At 39.9% G+C, this 22,234-nt stretch overlaps 1 protein-coding gene across 3 annotated transcripts in view; it reads left to right on the forward strand.

The window, feature by feature from the left end:
• Positions 1-22,234, forward strand: part of FREM1 (FRAS1 related extracellular matrix 1) — a gene marked incomplete at its 5' end in the record, with an annotated part of 121,887 nt that overhangs the window by 17,940 nt on the left and 81,713 nt on the right. For all 3 annotated transcript variants that reach the window (XM_080669320.1, XM_080669321.1, XM_080669319.1), the window contains 8 exons: positions 1,207-1,551; positions 2,127-2,269; positions 8,881-9,077; positions 9,736-9,826; positions 11,135-11,302; positions 14,605-14,813; positions 17,961-18,054; positions 20,956-21,208. In XM_080669320.1, the coding sequence (XP_080525446.1) occupies positions 1,207-1,551; positions 2,127-2,269; positions 8,881-9,077; positions 9,736-9,826; positions 11,135-11,302; positions 14,605-14,813; positions 17,961-18,054; positions 20,956-21,208 (1,500 nt within the window). The remainder of the gene's footprint in view (positions 1-1,206; positions 1,552-2,126; positions 2,270-8,880; positions 9,078-9,735; positions 9,827-11,134; positions 11,303-14,604; positions 14,814-17,960; positions 18,055-20,955; positions 21,209-22,234) is intronic.

A 22,234-nucleotide genomic window follows, 5' to 3' on the forward strand; every position in this document is an offset into this window, starting at 1 on the left:
TTTGGGTCTGCATTTGAGGAAGGAAGGAAGAAAGAGAAAAGTTACGCCATCTTAGTTTGCTTTCTTCAACCACTTGTCCCAGGAATCTGATACAGTGACTTTCACTTATATCTCCTATCGACTCACATGCTATCCCAACATGCAGTAGAGTCTGGGGACATGATTTTTTAAACATAGTCCCATGCCATTCCAAATAGAACTAGGATCCTGGTACTGAGCAAGAAGCATTCAGTGGCTATTGGGCAAGTAGCTTGCAGTGTCCATTATACTAGTGTTTAATCATGATTCCAATGAGGTCTTTAACACAAACACATGGTGTGGGGAGAGTAATGAGGGTCCTGCCATCAAGAATGGTAAATGTTTATACAAAGTGAAGCAATGTTTATTAATACTGTGAAATGAAGTAGAGAGAGAGCAGTAGTCCATAAGACAATCATGTTCTGGGCTCAGAGGATATAGGCAGTAGTACTAATATTTATTAAGTATGTACTTTGTGCCTGATATGGTGCAAAATATTCTACATGCTTTATCTCATACTACTTTATGAAGTGAGGTACTATTATTATTCTACTTTACATATGGGGAACTGAGACTTAGAGAAGTCAACTTATCTAAGGTCATGTATCTAGGAAGTGGCAGAACTGGGATTTGAACCTTGGCCATTTGATACCAGAGCTTTAGCTCTTGGTCAATAAGCCAGTGCTTCTCAAATTTTAGCATGTAGTAGACTCTTGGAGGGTTTGATAAAGCACATAGTGCTGGGCCCACCTCCAGGATTTCTATTTCAGTAGGTCTAGGGTAGGGCCTAAAAACGTGCATTTCTAACAGATTATGTTGATGCTGCTGGTTTGAGACCACACCTGCAAGTTCTGCCCTGTAGGTTGATAACAATGAGTGAAACAATAATTAACATTTATTGTCGGCTTACTTTTGTTTAGGTTCTCCCATCCATACTAGGGACTATGAGGTAGGTATTATTTCTGCTTTATAGATGAGTCTCAAATAAATTAAATACCTTGCCCAATCTACAGATAATAATTGTTACAACCAGTGTTCAAAACCTGATTTGTGGAGGTGGTTTCTCCCAAAGAGGAAAGTGTCAACTGCACCCCTTTCCTCAGTGCCCTTTTGCCTAGTGCAGTGTTCCCTGTAAGGTCTGCTTTGTGCCCCTCCCTCAGTCAGTGCCATCTCTGCTCTCTCCTTCAGGGGGGAAAGGCTTTCTCTTCACCGTGGCTGACCTGCAGGCTGGAGTTGTTCGCTATCATCATGATGACAGCGACTCCACCAAAGACTTTGTGGTCTTCAGGATATTCGATGGTCATCACAGCATCCACTATAAGTTTCCCATCAACATTCTGCCCAAAGATGACAGTCCCCCATTCCTCATCAATAATGTTATTATTGAACTGGAGGAGGGCCAGACCATACTGATCCAGGGTTCCATGCTGAGAGCTTCAGACATGGACTCCAGTGATGACTACATCTTCTTTAATGTCACGAGACCTCCTCAGGCTGGAGAGATCATGAAGAAGCCAGGGCCAGGACTGATAGGTAAGTACTGGGCAGTTAAGATATTTGTGTGAAGGTGGACATCAGTTTATGAGGTGAGATACTATTATTATTCCCATTTTATAGATGGAAAGCCTGAGACTTAGAGACTTGAAGTTGATTCATTCAAGGGTGGGCATCCAGAAAGTTCCAGAGCTGTGCCTGAAAGTAATCATTTCACTTGGAAAAACTAAGTTTGCCAAGTACAGTGATAGAACAAATAAGTTTGAAGAGAGATGTTTGACTTACTGTAGATTATTGATAAAATAATTTCGTGAATAACATTTCCTTATATTTTATTAGAATAATTTCATAACTATTTCTTAAAATAGGAGCATCAAAATAGGAATCAAGTAGTTTTTCTTAAGACAATGTTTCTTAAAAATATTTTTCTAATGCTAATTTATCTACATATTTTTAGACAGAGGTAACAACTTTATTATTTATAAGCTTTTATGAAGAGTCCTTGGGTACATACAACATGATATGCAGAGAAGACTTGAGATAAGTCCAATATCTTTATACCCAAACACTTGCAGTTGGTTGCAAAAATATTTGGTGTTTTGTGAACCCAATAGGCTATCCTGTCCCTGGCTTCCTTCAGAGGGACCTGCTTAATGGCCTCATTTACTATCGTCACTTTGGTGGAGAAATCTTTGAAGATTCTTTTGAATTTGTCCTTTGGGATAGCCATGAGCCTCCAAATCTCTCAGTGCCACAGGTAAGAGGCCATTCTGAACACCTACTCAAAGCCTTGTCTGCAGATATCAGTTCTGAGGAGATGTTATTAGGGACTACATGAAAGTAGGTTTCAAGGTTCAAAGACTGAGAAGCAATGGAGTAAGCAAAAGAAGTCAATTTCTTTGTAACATCATTTCTCTACCATTTACTTTTCGAATGAGTTCTGCAAATTTTTGTGCGTGATATTTCCAGCACCTTTATACAGGACACCTCACAAAATTTGCTGTCCTCATATCACTCAGGAAAACACTGGCATTTTATGTGTAGTAGTTCAAGTATAGGCTGTGGAGTTTGGCTGCCTATGTTTCTCTCTTGCACTTGACACAATTATCTGATTGATCTGTGGTTCAGTTTCCCCATCTGTAAAATGGGACTAATATAACTTCCTTATAGAATGACTGTGAGAGTAAGTAATATATATAAAGTGCTGCGAACTTTCTGGCACATGGTAAGCACTCAATAGATAAATTAGCTACTATCTATTGTTGCTTTTGAAGAACTAAAAGTTTTACTATAACTCAAGGATATCACTTAAATACATAGGATGCAGAAATAATTGTAAGGAGGGATTCTCATATAAAAATTATAGAGATGGAGTTAGTATAGTATCTGGACAACTGTAAGAAGATAAACTCTCTGCAAGGAGAGAGTGGTTAGTGGTTGGAGTGAAAAAAGGAGAGCTCAACATAAGTGATCACCTCCTACATATCGTTTATTTTTCTAGGCATTTTATCCCTATTATCTTGGAAGGTAGTATATACAGGGCTCTAAGCAAATCTTGAATCAGTTCTGGAATGGCTATTTACAGCTTGTGTCCCTATTGGTTATATAATGTCTTCTCATGTCACAGTCATTCACATTAGCCAATGCATAAATGATTGAGCTATTCATCTGATAGAATTATTTCTAAATCTTGGAAAATAAGTCATACTAAATACTGTAAGATCCAGTTATGAGATTATTTCTTTGGATGGATGGATGGGTTTCTAAAGAAGGAGTCATAATCACATTTTTATCTGCTTTCAGCTTATTAATCTACTAGAGGCCCAGCACACAAATTCATGCATGGGTGGAGTCCCTCGGCCTAACTGACGAATGGGGCCAATCGGGGTCAATGGGGGCTGGCTGGGGAGGGACCATGGGAGGTTGGCCAGCCAGTTGGGGAGGGACTGTGGGAGGGCTTCAGGGCGTGTCCAGCCTGTCTTGCCCAGTCCCAATCGGCTGGACCCCAGCAACAAGCTAACCTACTGGTCGGAGCATCTGCTCCCTGGTGGTCAGTGTGCATCATAGCGACTGGTCAAGTGGTCGACCAAACGTTTGACTGATCAGTCAGACACTTAGCATATTAGGCTTTTATATATATAGATGTTGAGGGAGAGGGAGAGAGAGAGAACCTATAAATTACTCTGTATTCATGTACCATTATTGTTTGGCTCCTAAGTATTCTCCAACTCAGCCTTGTGTACTCACCTCTCTACTTGTCATCTCTACATGTATATCTCACCAGCATTTTAAAAACACCATATCCACAGGCATTTAGTATATTTTCCCCCAAGCGTGCACAAAACCACTGTAACTGGAATCTCTGAAGTTATCCCTAATCCCTTCTCTCTCTAAGATCTGAATCACTATTTAGTCAGCAAATCTAACTAAATCTACCAGATAAATTTCTCTCATCTGCCTATACTTCCCCACCCATTGCCATTGCTTTAGTTCCAACATTCATCTTTTTCGGACTAGATTAACCTCAGAATCCCTCACAGGGTCTCTTGAAGAATAGATTAGCAACATCCTTATAACTGACGATAGTTAAAATCCACTGATATAGTAACTTTGTATTCAGTATAATTCATCTAGTATCCATTTCCCCAATTCTCCCTCTTCTAATTTGTGGCAGTGCCAGCTCACTTCCTCTCCAGACATGGATCTTCTCTCAGCGATAACATCGTCTGTTCCAGAAAGCCTTCTCTAGTGCCCTCATCCCACAGTTCCCCCACGCTGGGTCAGGTGGTCCTTTTATGTAGCTGATCCAGTGTCAAATCACTATAATGTGAGGCCATTATTTGTTTTATTGGATAAACTGTGAGCTCATTGATGACAGGAATCCTAAATTATTCATCTGTGTCTTCAGGTGTTGGTACCTGACTCAGAGTAGAACCTCAAAAACTGTTCTGGTTCTTTCAACTTTTATTAAAACTAAGGAGAAATAAGAAAACTGAAATGTTTTGTAAGAACTGGGGAGGTAGTGAGATGAAGAGGTAGTAAGTGCAAAGTTTAATTCTCCAGAGTTTCCAGGAATTAGTGTGTGCACTACAACAGAACAAGTATTTTATGTGTGTGTGCTGGTGAGAACTTTTGTGTTGTAAAATCCTGATACCTTCATTGAAAAGTCCAAATTTTAAGGGACTTAAATGATGATCTAGTCCAGTGGTCAGCAAACTCATTAGTCAACTGAGCGGCAAACCGCGGCTCGCAAGCTGCATGTGGCTTGTGAGCCTGTTTGCCGACCACTGATCTAGTTTATTTGATGATTGCATCTTCAATTTGGACAAGTATCTAGTCATGCCCTGCATATAAAATTGTATTTAAAGTATTTTTAAAAATTGTAACTTTCAGCTGTTCAACTAAAGGTCCAGATAAGATGGTTACTTAATGGGAACTATTGTGATCAGTAGGTCCCATGGTCACTGAAGGTTAAGTTAAACTCAGGTGATTGTTTAGGCCACATGTTAAAACTCTTCCTTTGATAGAGGCAGAAACCAAGCATCTCCTCAGGTGAGAAACAATTTAATAAAAGCAGGAAGGAAGTTGCATAAACAGGGATGCTTTTTACCACCTTTCATGCTTCCTAACTGGATACTCCTGCTGAGAGAACTACCTGTACATCAACAAGGTGTTCACATATCAGCAAGAAACCCCTCCCTCTTTTTATCTAGGTTGTCATGACTGTCATTAAATAAAGCCTCATGCTCTCAATTTGCTTTTTAAAAATATTCCCTTCTTTATCCTTCTCAGTAGAGAGCTTTATAGGGTTTAAGCCTCAGGAGATCTTAAACCAGGAGAGAGTAACGTTGGAAGTAAGATGGAAAATGCAACATGAGGATAGAAGAGAGAAGCAGAAAGATGCCTAAGAAATGACAGCAGATGCCCCAAAGGCCGGAGGGTGAAGTGGAAGGGAGCAATGAACTGAGGCCAGACAAGAGAACAGGCACCCAGGCTGTGAGCATTCAGAAGAAGTCAAACCTGAAAGTGGGGTGGGCAAAACGCATTGGAAGTAGTTCCTGGGAGCAAGAAGTAGCACAGGATAAACTCGAAGGAAGCTGTAAGATAAAGAATTAGGCGGGAATCAAAGGTCAGGGCAAAGAAAGGATCAAGAATCCATGTCAACAAGGAAGAGATATCAGCCCACAAAATATCATATGAACACTGAGGGTCAAGGTTAGGCTTTGTCACTCTGTGTACTGATTTGTCACTTTGTATTCTGATTCCCTGTAAGTCTGTCTTTGGGTGCTTGTGACCATAAGTAGACTGGAGGCATGCAGAGGACCCCAACAAGTGAGAGCCCGGCGATTGGGCTGGGCATTGCTTTCCCACCGTTGGGGAATGGCTATTTAATAACGTCTTTGTTACAACCAAATTTCAGTAAAATGTAAATGGTTCATTTCTCTATGGAGTTTGTTAAAATAGGATTTTTCTCATCCACAGACATACACACAGTAATTGTTTAAACATGCATCAATATGTAAAGACACATCGACCTAGGCGATCATAAAGCATGTTGAAAAATGTGCCCACCAAGAATTACTACAGGAGTATAAAAAAGCATGCCTTGTACATTCTTTTTACACAAAGAACACATTGGAGACTAAATTAGCATGGAAAATGGTCTCTTTGAAGGCACAATAACTATTGTTTCCTTATTAAATCCAGTTTTTCAATTAAGTGCAGCCTCACTGATCCACTCTGTGGCTGGGAAGCCCCACAGAGAATTTCTGAACTTTGTAGATTAGCAAAAAACTATTATTGGGGAAAAAAAATTGTGACATAGACTCCAGGAGATTGGAGAAATGACTGTCATCGTGTTTATTTATTTCGATAACTGCCTTTAATTTTTAATTATTGAAATGATTCATAATGGAGTAGCACGAATGCTGTAGGCTTTTGTAAGAGCAATGAAGAATGGAGACAAGGAATTAACTTATTGAACACCTACTACCAAGTACTCACTGTGTTACTAGATATCTCATTTGATCCTGACAACACTTCACTACAATAGCCATTGTTATTATTCCCAATGTGCAGAGAGAAAAACTGGTCCCAAAGGGGCTCACTGACTTGCCTCAGGGAGCACAGCTTGCACAGCTCATGTCCCAGTATTTTCTATATTGTAGTTTTGTTTTTTTGATTTGTATGTCAATTTAAAAAGGAAGTCACTTTATTTTCAAATTGGGTGTTGTGAATACTATTATTGTAGACAAAATTGGCATTGCTGCAGGCTGGTGTTGCTCAGTGGTTGAGCGTCCACCCGTGAACCAAGAGGTCACCAGTTTGATCCCCAGCAGGGGGGTGTGCAGGAGACAGTCGATTGATATTTCTATCTCTCTATCCCTCTCCTTTCCTCTCTCTAAAATCAATAAAAAAAGATATTTTAAAAAATTGGCATTGCAGATCTGTGCTTCAATGACAATATTAAATTTATTAAAATGAAGTTATTAAATTAAAATATTAAATTCATTAAAAGAAATAAAAACCAGGATAAAAATACCCACGACACCAAGCAAATGTACCATTTCAAGAGAGAATAAGTAATTGCTTTCTCACAACCAGTCGTGGTTTATTGTAAGAAAATGTGATGATGAAAGCTGTTCGGCCGCCCAGCTAGCGTGGCTCAGTGGTTGAGGGTCGACATATGCCCAGGTTGCGGGCTCGGTCCCTGGTGTGGGGTATGGGAGGGGCAGCCAATCAGTGATTCTCTCTAATCATTGATGTTTCTATCTTTCTCTCTCTTCCTTTCTCTCTGAAATCAATAAAAAAAATATATATTTTAAAAAAGCTGTTCAGCAAACTCTCCATGCCCCCTAGCAGGTTCCAGACCTGTGAATGTGCTTTAAGAATTCTTAAAATCACAAACAGGACATATTGACTCATTCAGTTAGCAAACACTGATGAAGTGCTTTCTACCTACAAAATACTGTGCCAGATGTAGAGCTACAGAGATGAACAGAATATTTATTGAGCACCTACTATCTGTGAGACATTTTTATCTACATAGTGGTCTTTGATCCTCATAACAACTCTGTGAGGCTGTTGTCATTATACTTAACTTACATATAAGAAAATCGACATTTAAAAAAGTTTAGTGACTTGTTCAAGATCAATAGCTACTAAGTGGCATATGTAGACCTTTAACGGCCTGCTCACTGCCAAATTCCATGTGGTTTGTATTATTCTATGATCCCCCTCTTAGGGAACTTTCAGTCTAGGAGAGACTGACATGTGAACTACTAACTAATAATATAAGACATAAAATAATACTGTTTCTCAAGGGACAAACAAATTTAGGAACAATTAATTCCAACTGAGAAATTGGGGAAAGTTTCAAGAAGAGCCTTTAAGTGTAAGAAAAACTCGTGTTGCTGGAGAAAGCAAGAGAAAAGAATTCCAGGTTGAAGAAACAGCATAACTCAAAGTCTAGGACCCAGACCTTTGTGTGCAGCTGGAGTGTTGGCTTAATGCTGAAAGGAGTAGCAGATAAAGTGGAAAAATAGGGTGTGCAAACTGTGGGGGGTTATATATCCTTTTCACAACAAATGTTAAAAGCAATAAAAAAAAACCCCAACACCATAATATTGGCAAAAAATCACTACAAAATCAAAACCAAACTGTAGAGGCTCTTAGATGCCATGCTAAGGAGTTTGAATAAGGCTGTCCCTCCTGGGTGGTTATTAAGACTGAGGAAGGGAATAACCTGATTTGATTTGTATTTTTTAAAAGATAACGCTAGAGGTATGTAAGTCTAGATTAGCTACTGAAGTTAGGGCCAGCAGAAAACTGTTGCAATAATGTGAGGAAGAAATTATGAGAGCTAGAGCTAGACCAGTAACAGTAGGAATGACAGCTGGGGTGGGAGTGGAGTGTGGTCACTGTATAGGAATTTTATAAGTAGAGACTCTGGGAGGTGTTTTGTACATATGTGGAGAGAGAATGAGGAGCCAAATTTTCTGTCACAGTTTCTAGAATCTGAGTAGAGGGAGGTAAAAAATGCACAGGTGGTTATTGGAAGGGAGATGCAGAAATACCCATTCTATATAGCACTCATGAACGATTACCTATAATTGTGATAATTATATTCTTAAAATGTAATATCGAATGGAGGGAGAATGTTCCATTTTTGGTTCACATTCTTAATACCTCTTAAATCATTTCAATTGATTATATTATATTATATTATATTATATTATATTATTATATTATATTATATTATATTATAATTGTAAGTTTTCAAAAATCACCATGACTAGGTGATTGTGGGTGTTTTCTTTGGTGTCTTTTTGGTACCTCAAATTAGTGGTACAGATAATTTCTTTTCAGGTGGTGACAATTCATATCACTCCAGTGGATGACCAGCTTCCAAAAGAGGCTCCTGGAGTTTCTCGGCATCTGGTTGTCAAGGAAACGGAGGTGGCCTACCTAACTAAGAAGCATCTGCATTTCATAGATACGGAATCGTATGACAGAGAGCTGCTCTATACAATAACAACTCCTCCATTTTTCTCTTTCAGTCACAGGTATCTATGAAAGGTCATTAGTGGAGGGTTGTGTTCTAGGACTGGAGAGTCCAAAGGGTCAATATATGGTGCTGTGGTTCAATTCTTGTCAGACATGAACATACATTCAATTCAGCATTTACTCTAATCTCAAACTTATACCTCCCTTCCAAAGCTGTATTAATGGGTATGTGACCTGTATCTTGTGTCTTTAGCTTAGATGGCCTAAAAACAGTCTTTAATCCCCTTTTCTAAAGAGAATGCTACTTTTTTCTTTTTAGTAAAATGTATTGAGTCTCTATAGCATTATTTTTAGGTATTGCAAGCCACAAAATGGTCATATTCTATGATGCCAATCCAAGGAAATGACATGAATATACCTTAGCTGGTGTCATGTACATGATAGCAAGGAAACATTTTTAGGATGAGAACAATGATTCTCTTTCATGATGTCAAAGCAGAAAATATTGTACATACTTTTTTGCAACAGTGATGAAAATAGCATTGATGAGATTACACTGAAGGCTAGCATCCCTAACATAAAGAGAATATAAAGATGTAATATTTTATTTCTTCCCACAATGAGCTCTTTTAGTTTTAAAAAAACTTGGTTGTAGGCTATTTGACTTAATTTTCATTACTTGAAAAATGAGCTGATGTGTTTAATATTTTTCTTTAGACACTTGGACGCTGGGAAATTATTCATGGTGGATAGCATACCAAAGCTAAGCAAGAATCCTGCAGCTCAGAGCTTGAAGTCATTCACTCAGGTGGGATGCTATGCTACAATGTTGAAAAACATAATGGAAGGACGTATCCTCAGAGAAGTCATGGTGCTCCTAGTATTGCCCTTGAGAATGATGGCCTTTGATGTCTGTTACCAGTGCTTGATGTCTTTATTCTTTCTGCTTGTGCATTTACATTAAGCATGCAACATCTATTTGACAGTGCTTGATCAAGCTGGATATGATTTCACAATCTTGTAACTCAGTACAGACTTTTGCATTGTTTTGCCAGCAGGGACCAGGCACATATGTTTTTATTCCACTAAATTCAGTTTATTTAATATCCTGCCATATTAGTGTACTAGAGCTGCCGTATCAAAGTAACACAACCAGGATGGCTTAAAATAACTGAGAGTTATTGTTTCACAGTCCGAGGCTGGAAGCCTGAAATCAGGGTGTTGGTAGGGCCATCCTCTCTCTGAAACCCCGTAAGGGAATCCTTCATTTCCTCTTCCTCACTTCTGGTGGTTTGCGGGCTTTCTGTGATATTATTTGGTTTGTAGATATATTGCTCCAACCTCTGCCTGTCATCCATGGCTATTTTCTTCGTGATTGTCTCTCTTCTCTTCTTGTAAGTTTATCAGATATGTTAGATTAAAGGCACACCGTACTCCACTATGACCTCACCTTAACTAATTACATCTGCAACAACCTATTCCCAAATAAAGCCACATTCTGGGGTTCCAGGGATTAGGTCTTCAACATACCTTTTGAGGGACACAATTCAACCAGAACATCTACTAGTTTCCAGAATTTTTATCAGTCTTCTTCCTACTCCTGTGGACCCTTCTGAAGACCTACAAGGGTGATAAGTGTGCAGACAGTTATAGCTGTAGTTTGGGTCCAATTATGCCTATCTCCCTGTAGTTAGATGCTGTAAATGAGTATGTCAACCCTATATGGTAAGTACTGTTATTTTATCATTTCATTTATCTTACAGATAAGGAAAAAGAAGCCTTGCAAGTTTCAGCAGCTTGACCAATATCATGCAGCTACTTGAACTGGTAGAGCTCTACTTGTGGCGAAGCTGTTAAAATTCAAGTGTCCTGTCTTTTACAGAGCTGATTGGCTTTATGCACTTGATATATTTACCTATTTTCTTTGTCCTTTTCCCTCCTGATTTTTAGAAAATGTGATTTATAAAGTGGACTTTTATGGAATGCTCAAATTGATGATGGTGGCATTTACAATATTCCATGTCCTTATCAGGATGGTTCTCTGAGACCTAGTTCTCTAAAAGTCTCTAATCCTTGCAAATTGGCATCCATGTGTCCATCTCGGTTTACTTTGTAGGATGCTGTGAACTACAGGAAAGTGGCCTACATGCCACCCATGAGTGACATAGGCCCCCATATAAGACATGTCCAGTTCACATTTTCCATCAGTAACCAGCATGGCGGGGCTTTGCATGGGATCTGCTTTAACATCACTCTTCTTCCAGTGGACAACCAAGTTCCCCAGGTATGTGCAATGTGTGCTGTGAAGGATGAAGATGTGGGAGGGCCTAAGGAAAGCCTTTAAGAGTTATTGGAAGTGCTAACTCCCCTTCAGGCATTTTTTAAAGAACTTTTTTATGTTCCAGTCACAGTGTAGGAAAAAGCAAGGGGAGGGAAGCCCTTCACCTCCCATGGGACTTTTTGTCTAAAAGGTGTGATTTTTCCAGTTGCTGAATTTGGCATTATTTTCAAAGCTTTATCAAAATCTCTTTCATTTGCTTTTCTTTCTGCTGAGTTTCACGTGTTGATCAGGGGAAGGGGATTAAATTATGGGTCTCTTAGCAACCAGAAGGGCTTATTTGCTCTCACCGCAGGCCAGCTATGCTACTCTGTAATCTACAGAAGCTTTTAATTTTCCAAAATGAATTAAGATGGGCCCTTCCATTCTATTCAGTCCTACTCCCCAATCTTTATGCAGCTCTAAAGCACTGGGGTCTCTCATGAAAACTGACTGTAAAGGCAATGCCACTTCATGTATCTTATCTGAGAAGCTGGGGTTCATACTGAGCTTGTTCCATAACCCGCCTCCTCCTCATCAAAGTGCTAGGCTTAATTAGTGTGGCTATTCCTGGGCTCATTTTCCCCCTAAGAAGCCGAAAGACAAAGTAGGATTGCCCATCCATTAGGAACACGAGGGGACTAGAACCTACACATGCCTCATCCCCGAAGGTTACCTTCACAGGTAGCTACCTGGAATATAGCCAGGAAAGTACTGATGTTCCCTTTCTTGCTCCCTCCTCACCATCTCTACACCAGCCCAGTTGTGGTGCAGATGGTTTACCCCGAGGGAATAAGGCTTACCTAATCCACAGAACTTGGGTAAAAAACAATATTTTTGAAAAATGAGTTGCCAACACTTAATTATCAGGAGGTTTCTTATCAAGTCTCGATTTCTGGGTTCCATTGAAAATTTGGAAGCTCTGGCAACACTGACCTCACACATCTCATAGCAACAGTGGAGAAAGGCGTGTTCTCCAGCCCCCAAAGTCCCCACTCAACTCAGCACAGCCATTTAAATTTCCAGCGTGAGGTTGTAATTTTTCGTAGAAGATGCACCAAGGAACCCAGACAAAATAATCTCAACTCTATTCTTTGACTCTTTCTCTGTCAGAAACCAGATCACATTCCTGTGGAGAAAATAGTTTAGAAAAACAGTTAATTAGATTAGATTTTATTCACACTATTCTCTTCTTTATGAGATAGAGGCCTGAAATAGTCTGGCATTTAAAGAAGGTAAAACTGTTCTTGAACTATTATGGGGAAATACTCTTTTATGCAAAGCAGTCCAAGTCATTTCCCGGAGAAAGATGACTTGTGGGGAAAGCCAAGAAGAATGCAGTGAGCAGGTGCCTACTTTATTTGAAGGCTGATTGAATAGTTATGAGGACTTGGAGCTAACATGGCGTAATGGCTTCTTTTTTCTACAGTCTACGGGACAAATGAAATATTATCTTAGAGACCTGAGAAAAGTAGAAATAAAATTAAAGAGTTTCAGTGAAACCAGTCACAGGAGTGGTTTCCTGATTTCAAATACCCACATCGCTCTGGGATGAATGATAACTACTAGGGATCTTGATAGCATGTTAACCTGAAGCCCCAGAGACTAAGCATTGGTAATGAGTGGGGTGGGGGGCAAATTAGCCTTGTGCTTTTATGTTTTGAAAGTTGTTCTATATATGTATTATACTAAAAAATCATCTACTCTAACAAAGTGTATTCCTTGGGATATTAAGCAATGTAATGCAGGAAAAAATGTTTCAAAGATAATACTCTTTTCTCAACAAGAGCGCCCTTTATTTCTTTCTCCTACAAACAGTAGAAATGTAGGGTTGGCAAAATGAGAGTAAGGCCACTGAGAGAGTGAGGGTGGTTGTAGGAAGAGAAAGCTCTTGCTTTTATGTTTTCCTTTTCTGGTGGAAATAGTTTCTATGGCCCAGAGGGTTGTCCCTGGGACATATGGATGCCCCTGGCGGCTGTGCCTGGTGGGCAGGTGGGTGGAGCAGGGCTCTGAGTGGAGCTGCGCCTTCTCCTTGCTGACTTCCCTGTCCTCACCTGTTCCTTGTCTCATCCCCTTTAACAATCTTCCCCTGGGATCGGTCTTCTTTCTGGCAGCAGCCGTTCTCCGAGGAGCGTGGCTGCTCACATGGAGAATGCTGTGTCCTCAGAGGGAAGGGCATCCACTCAGGTCATCTGTGAGGGCGCTCAGAGCCCAACTGGATCCGCTTGCTTTGCTTCTGGGTAGTAATACAAACTTGAGAAAATGCCAGGTTAGACACATTTAACCTTTTCTTACTCTAGGATCTCAGAGCATTGACTGTATTCTATGCCTTATAAATCTCCAAGGTGAAGACATTGTAGGTAACATTTTTCTAAACTTTCTTGAACATTCCCTTGGAACATTCCCTTGCTATACCTTCTAACTTTTTATTTTACTTTATTTACAGATAAATTATTAGTCAGTTGAGCAGTGAGTTTTTCGAATATAAAAATATCTTTATGGCTTCAATATTTAAGTCAAATGTTTGGATAAATCTATCTATTTCCTATGGAATCTTAAAATTCTGACCCATTTCCATCTTTAAGATACTCATTATAACTGATGTTTATAAACTCCAATTTCCCAAGTCTTTAAGATTTTTTTAGGTTGAAAAAAAGAGATGAATTATTTCTAGGGGAATTTGATAAAGCTTTTGATCATTTTATATGTTGAGCAATGGTAGGTGTCGACATGATGATAACTATTATTTTCTCACTTTAGCTCCGCTGATAGTAACCAATGTGCTGCTTTTACTCTATAGGGTCTGGGATAAATGAAATGTAGATCATGTCAGGTTCACAGACCTGCCTTGATTCTTCATATCCATCCATGCTTAGAATCAGAAACATTTAGTAAATAATATTTTTCAGCTGAGGTGTTCAGCTATAACTTGACCCCTTTACCACATTCTTTTTTTTAATATATATATTTTTTAATTGATTTTTTTTTTTTTACAGAGAGGAAGGGAGGGAGATAGAGAGTTAGAAACATCGATGAGAGAGAAACATCGATCAGCTGCCTCCTGCACACCTCCTACTGGGGATGTGCCCACAACCAAGGTACATGCCCTTGACCGGAATCGAACTCGGGACCCTTCAGTCCGCAGGCCGACGCTCTATCCACTGAGCCAAACCGGTTTCGGCATGGAACTTTTTTATTGATTTAACGAGCTCTTTCTTCAGGGATACCACATGGAACAAAGCTTTCAATGTTGCTTTCCTTATTTCTAGGTACTCACCAACCTCCTGAGAGTGGCTGAGGGCGGTCACTGCGTTATCAGCACGGAGCACGTCCTGGTTTCGGATGTGGACACCACACTGGACAGTATCTACCTCTCCCCGCAGAGACTGCCTCAGCATGGAAGGGTGGAGCTGAATGGATTTCCTCTGACCACAGGGTGCACATTTTCTTGGGGAGACCTCCATGCCTTAAAAGTTAGGTTAGAACATTTCCTGGCTTTTTTCTTTTGCACGCTTTGGCTCCCATCTGGATCAGTGGTGAGGCAGAGGAAAAGAAAGAAGTTTGTCCAATTCGTTCAGAAGTGCTTTCATGCCACTTAATACTTTCAAGGGACAGTTGAAAATTAGAAATGACAAAATTTTAACTTTTCTCCAGACATTTTCTTTCCCTCTGGCTTGCTGTACCAATGGGAATGATTTTATGGATATTTAAACAGCAAAAATTCATTACCACGAATATTAAATTTGCTGAAACTGCACATATTGTAAGAGGTAACAGTCAAACTAGATGAAAATAGAGTGAAATCATCGGTAAGGCGAATCTACATAATTGAACTTGGCTTTAAGAAAAGCCAGTTTCATAACCCTGGAAACTCTGGGATAGAATTCTGTTGGTCAATGTCTTCAGTGTAAATTTTATTATATTCTACTGGGAACGGGATTTGTAGGCAAACAAATAGGGTAGGCTGGGTAGGTATGGCATGGAGTAGGTCTTGGCTCTCTGACAATCACAGATAGGGCAATTCCTGCCTCATGGTCCTACAGTAGTTCCCCTTACCTTGAACTTAGTCTTTCATGGTTCTGTAAGAAACTTTTTACAAAATCTAGTAAAAAAAACCTTCTTTGTAAAACAATGCAAGATATTCAAAAGCAACATACTAGTTAATTTCTCACAAGTTCAAGTTATAAATAGGAATTTTGGCCTTTTTGATAGAGTATAGTAGAAAGTGTTAAGCATCAAATGCTTAGTTCCACACTTGAATATTGACTAGGAACTAGGATTTGTACACAAGAAGATCAATTTAATCTGACAATTTAATTTATTTACGTTGTTCAGTCTCCCTGACAATTTAATTTATTTACATTGTTCAGTCTCCAATATCTTTATATCTTTTCACTACTCTTATTCTCATTAAGATTTTGTTTTCTTTTGATATCTCAGCTCTTAGTTTCATGTTAGAGAGCTGTTAAAGTAATTCTTACTAGGGTGTGAATGATGGATAGAAAAATAAAAGTACCAATATTTGCCAGCATATGTAGTTCAAGTGTTCTTCTAGAGACTTGCAATTATGTTTTTTAATTTAATCTTTACATCAGTCAAACCTGACAAGGTAGATGATTCTAGTCTCATATTATAGTTGAACCTAAGGTACAAAGAGGTTGAGGTCACTTAGCTAGTATATGGAAGACTCTAGTTCCCCTCCCCACCTCTTTATTGTTGTAAGTATGTAGGAGACTTGTTTTAAAAGAAGTTCTGTTTGACTTCATAGACATGCCTTTGGATGTGTACTCCTCCTAGACCTACTTGGCCCTTTTAGAAGTTTTAGCATGGTAAGATAGCTTTAGCACATTATCTCATATCAACCTATTTTTGATGAAAACATCAGGGAGCATGACAAGATAAAGGAGGCAGCTTGTGGGAGGGATACTGGGGCTGGGAGGGGGACCTTCTCCACCACTGGACTAGAATCCCAAACCTGAGTCCCTAGCCAGAATATGGGGGAGACTAGTCCTGAGTAAAATACCTTTTAGCTTTAGAATTTTTCATATGTGATATATATACATATATCACACACACACACACACACACACATATATATAGCCAATATACTATACTATTTTTAATGCAACTTTCTTTTCTTTTTTGTTTTTTTAAGCAACTTTGAGATATAATTTACATGCCATACGTATACAATTCACTCATTTAAAGTATACAATTCAGTGGCTTTTTGTATAATCATAGATTTGGGCAACTCGCACCATTATCAATTTTGAAATGTTTTCATTACCCCAAAAAGAAATGCTGTACCCTTTATCTGCCACCACCACCCCCATCCTTTTTCTCCTCCCAGCCCTAGACAACCACTAATCTATTTTCTATATCTGTAGATTTACCCATTCTGAGCATTTCATATAAATGGTGTCATACAATGTGTAGTGCCTTGTGACCAGCTTGTAATAGGACTTCTGATTTAATTTCCTAAGTCTTACTTTCTTTCCTACCTATCTTAAACAGATCATTGATAAGCTAGAAATTTGGCTCAATGCAACAGCTATTTAGGACTCACTGTATATCACTACAGTGGTCTGCAGAGTAAATGGAAAGTCTAGGATTAGACAATTTCTTTAAGACATTTGACTGAGAATTAAAGGAAAATGAGGCCAAGGCCAGACCAAGGAAAAATATTTTTAAGTATGAATTTTTTATAGATTGAGAGGAAGGGAGCTAACAAGTAGAAAAGGTAAAATGGCAGGAGAGAAGCAATAACTAATTCATAGATCAAAGTTTTAGAGAAGAGATGAATAGATCCAGAGCATAGGCATAAGGATTAGCCTTAAAAGTGGGGGAGGAGGGAAAATCATGAAAATCCACACAGTGTCCCGCTATTACCTGCCTACTGCTCAGTCTCAGCACCTCCACCAACCAGTATTTTCTGTAAGTAGCCAGAGCTGCACCAACTGGTTCCCATTGTCACTGTGGCAAGCTGAAGGACTGCTTTTTGATTTGGGAAGAAATTATGTATGCATATAACACATTTTTTCCAGGGTGGAGCAATTTTACATTCATGGACCCTTGAGTGACTAAATCTGTGACTTCATGATTACGTCACCATCTTCCAAGGTCTCCCGCTGCATTTTTGATACTTATTTATTAAGCACTAGTGGCCCTGCGCATGAATCCGTGCGCCAGTACCTCTCTACGGGGCCTGGCCACTTCGCGCCCGCTGCCCAGAGGCTCTCCGCAGCCCAGAGGCCCATCCGCGGCTGGGGCAACAACACAAGCGTTCGGTGCCCTGGCCTGGCCAGAGGCCCATCCGTGGCTGGGGTGGAACGCTTGCCTTGTTGCCGCTTTGACAAAGCAAGCATTCCGCCAGGCCGCTCACACTGCCCGCTTTCAGCGGCCACCCCTCCCAGGACTGGGGACTCGGGCAGGGTTGAGAGGGCTGGGCGCCGCCATCTTATGGCTATGGGCGCTGCCATCATTGTGATGGAGTGATGGTTAATTTGCATATTTCCATTTTATTAGATAGGACATGGCCAAAGCCATGGAAGAACTCTTGTGTCAGGCATCTCAGTGTGCTCTCCTAGTGGCCTTAAGAGGTCAGTGACCAATGTCATCCCCACAGGTATCAACATGATGGATCTGAGACACTTCAGGATGACATACTCTTGGAAGTCACAGACGGCACCAATTCAGTAGAATTTGTTCTGCACATTGAGGTGGGTAGAACGTTTCCTTCCTGGTGTTCATATAGAAATAGAGCATCTAGTTTGGAAGCCTGCTTAGAGTCCCTGGTAGAATTTAAAACAGAAACTCCAAAAAAGAGAATGCCTGCTTTCATCTGTGAATGTCTCAGGACAGGCAACGGAGGGCAAAGTTGTACTGGTGAAATGGGCACACTGTTTCTCTCTCCAATCCATTTAAACATAGAACTGCTCTGACCTCAAATCCATTTACTTAACTTTAAAAGCAATTGCTTTTATATATAAATTATTTGTAATATTGTTGAGCTGTAACCCTCAACCTGCGGCTGGGCAGGTTAGACTAGTATCACTAGGATTTTCTTTTAGTGGGGAAGAAGCTGTGTATGTTTACTAGTATGTGTGGTGCCCCTTTGTGAATTTGCCTGCGGTCTATTGGAAAGGCTTCTTTTCCCCCTTTTGACAAATGAAGAAAAATCTGCACTTACAGGTTGAGTACATGCCCAAAGGCCTGAGGGGAACCCCCAAGTTTCACTGTTGAGTGACCACCCAAGTCCATAAGCATAACTCATAGGATTTGCAGGTATTTACAGTTAGTGACAAAGGAAGGTTTTGAAAAAGACTCATCATGCTCCTGGAAGAGTCACTGATTATCCTTACTATACTATATCCTACTTCTGTTTGAATTTTGTCAGATCTTTGTGATATGAAATTATTTGTGATAATAATAATGTGTTTGTACAATGTTTTACAGTTAATAATTAAGAACGATCACATCTATCTAGTGTTTTAAGAAGTAGACAGGGAAGGCATTATCCCCATTTTATGGTGAAGGAATGTAGGTCCAAGAAGGTTCAGTGACTTGCCCAAAGTCATTATCTTGACTGTGAAGACCTGGGCTGACACTGTCTGGTACTTGGGCCAGTGTTCGTTCCTCCTCACCACTGCCTCAATTGTAACTTACCAGGTGATTATAATTTTCATGCTGCTAACCTTTCCTGAGTACTTCTCCATGCCAGTCACCATGCAGAGCCCCTCCTTGCATTTTCCCACTTAATCCTCCTAAGGGCCATGCGGTCTAGATGAAGAGCAGCATGTTATTTCAGCTTCAATAAGAAAAGTTAATTTTTATTGGCAGACTTTTATATATAGAAAACTTTTCTGAGTTACCTTTTTTCCCTGAAAAGCAAATTTTAGGGGAAAATAATCCAATCTAACCTATTTTCTATTGATGACCATCTTCTTATTGATGACAGTAAGCAGTACATTTTGGGAAAGACAGTGTGTTCCTTTTTAGACAAAAAGGGCATGACCTTTGAAAGCCAGTCAAAGGCACAAGCAATTTTTGGCATATGATTGTTTTTTATCTAGGAGGAATGTTTTGATTCTGTTGCCTTTGGACTTTATTATTCATTTGAAGCAGAGGCTATTTTATGAACTTCAAGATGGTCATCATGAATATATTAGTGAGATTCATTGATCAAGTCAAGAAAAATAATAAAGAGAGTCTTTAATGAATCCACTCAGAGGATTTGAACAAAGATATTGTTTCCTAGTAAGCCAATAGAAAATATACTATTGTATACATGTTTTTACCTGTGATTAAATAAAAAAGGCTAGGTTTCTATCACCCCATCCCTCTATCCATTAAAGGAGAGTGTCAACACAGTTTCATGTATACTTGTAGAGTTGAACAATTGTTTAAATAGCAGGATAACTGGTGCATATATACATGGTTACATTAATTTATTCCATAAATATTTAATTAGTGTCTTCTCTTTGCCAGGTCCTATGCTAGATGCTTGGGATATGATGATGAACAAGAAATTCACATGTAATCTGGGGGAGGAGGTAGCCAAGCAGAGAGCTGGGGGCAGAGCATAGCAAGCCAAGGGGCAGAGAGCAGATGCAGAGATGGTTCAAAGACTGAGATGTGAGGAATGCAGTGTTTTGGGGTGAAATGGATTGGGGTGGCAAAGGCACCCCGTAGCATGAGATGAGGTCAAAGACATCCTAGGAGCAGCACTGGGAAGCCATTGAAGGTTCTCACAGGGCAGGGACTTGATGGGAGCCAGATTGTAAAAGATCCCATTGGCTGAAGCATGGGGGAAGGAAATGCAGGGTTGAGAGTATTCATGGGGCCGGACTTGATAAATAAACATGCAGCATACACCAAGTTGCCCTTGTGAACTCAGAGGAGGAATGCCCTTCATTCCCATTTAGAAGACATGCTTTTTCAAATTTCCCCATCATCTTTTTAAAATCTGAGAGCCAGCATGAGCTCATGTGGCTTTTCTTTCCCTTCTGTGTGGAGTTTTATTTTCATGACTGTGAGAGAAAAATGTTTTGTCAAGCTGAAACCTGGCATTGATTTGATGGTTATGGAGTTTCAAATTTAACTGAAAATGTTTGACATGCAGCTGCTGCTTATTGTAAGTCCAGAGAAACTTCCTGGGTGGCAGGAAGTCGAGGGTAGAAGAAAGGTTTGTAATCACCAAGTAATTTGAAGTATAAATAACTTTGATGTGGGAAATGTAAATGCATCAGACTGCAAGGATCAGACTTCCTCTAGAGTATGTGTGAATTTAATGAAGGAGGACAGGGGCTTTGGTGAAGGATGCTTTATATCACATTTATATTTTGTCTGCCTGGAAACAAATGGGATATTTGAGTCCCAAACCATAACTGTACTCTCCCATGCTTACCTAAAATGTCTCTCAGGTGGGTCGTTTCTTGCAAGATGGTTCATATGGGGAAAGTTAAAAGATACAAACTGCTTGGCCTAATTCCATGGCTATTGTTTCATGTGCCTGGAAGATTGAAAATGCCTGTCATTCCAACTATGAGCTATGGGTTACCAGTTGGGCCATTTGTCATTGCTTTCTTTTTCTTGAAAACATGCAATTTTTTCCTACTTAGGTGCTCCCCGTCAATGATGAGCCACCGATCCTGAAGCCTGACCTCAACCCTCAGATGCATTGCTCAGAGGGTGATGAGGTGGTCATCACCTCTGAATACATTTTTGCTACTGATGCAGACAGTGATGACTTGAAACTGATGTTTGTGATTTCTCGAGAACCTCAGCATGGGGTGGTGAGGAAAGGTGGAGTCACAGTGGATCAGTTCTCTCAGGGAGATGTTATCTCAGGGGCCGTGACCTACAAACATACAGGTAAGTGACAGTGTTGTGACTAGTTTGAGAGAAGGAATGTCAGTAACATGACAGTCTTAACCCCACTCCTCACGGTAGGCTCCAGTGATCTAACAGTCTTACTGCATCCATGACAAGGAAGCAGCAGCAGCCTGTATCCCATTGTTCAGTAGGCTCAGCATCCTTAGAAATATTTCTGATTTCAGTAATAGAATGCATTTCAGAGTAGAAAAAGAGCAAGTGTTATTGTTGCTCTGTTCATGATGCTCACACATAGACCATCGGTTCACTTTGGGCTTGTCCTCATCCCCTTTTGGACAATGTCTTTCTTGGACCATAACAGTTTCTGGGTTCATAAATCATAACAGAAATGTTATTAATTTTCAAAGTTTTACTGACCACCGTCTAGCTGCTAAGAAGTAACTGGCCTGCCTTTTGAGTTTCTGAGAAGCAAAGATGAAGTCTTAGGCTTTGTGTAACTTGTCCACAGTCATAACAGTGATGGACACAGATGAGAGATGCAGCAAACACTTATTGATCAGCATCATGCTTATGTTTCTGGCATCACATTACATCATTACTCAGGTGGCATGTGTTCCCAGGTAAAATATTCAAATAAGTGTAATATTAAATCACCATCTAATATCTGCAAGGCACAGTACTGGGCACTGTGGACCACAAAAGAGTATAATCCAGACCCTCTTGTGAAGAACTTTTCCTTTAAATGAGTAGACAAACCCACTCCCATGCAAAAGTGACAGTGTGATGCATCTGTACTTCATCACCCCTTGCACATCTTCAGAATTCCAGATTGGGGGCACTTCCTCAGCAATGACACTGTATGCTTCCTCTGACGTCCTTCCATTGCCTCTATTACCATTTCATGTTTATCACCCGTATGCCTCTCTCGCCTGTACATTCAATGGGGGGAGTACAATTGGCTATGTAGGCTAAGTGACTGGTAGTGGAAATAAGAGGCATCAGAATTCAAGTCATTTTCTTATTTGAAGAGCTATATAGAGAGAATGCAAGCAGTGAATGGGGTAG

Source organism: Plecotus auritus (assembly GCF_963455305.1).
Source record: "Plecotus auritus genome assembly, chromosome: 5".
In the NCBI taxonomy this organism is placed as follows: domain Eukaryota; kingdom Metazoa; phylum Chordata; class Mammalia; order Chiroptera; family Vespertilionidae; genus Plecotus; species Plecotus auritus.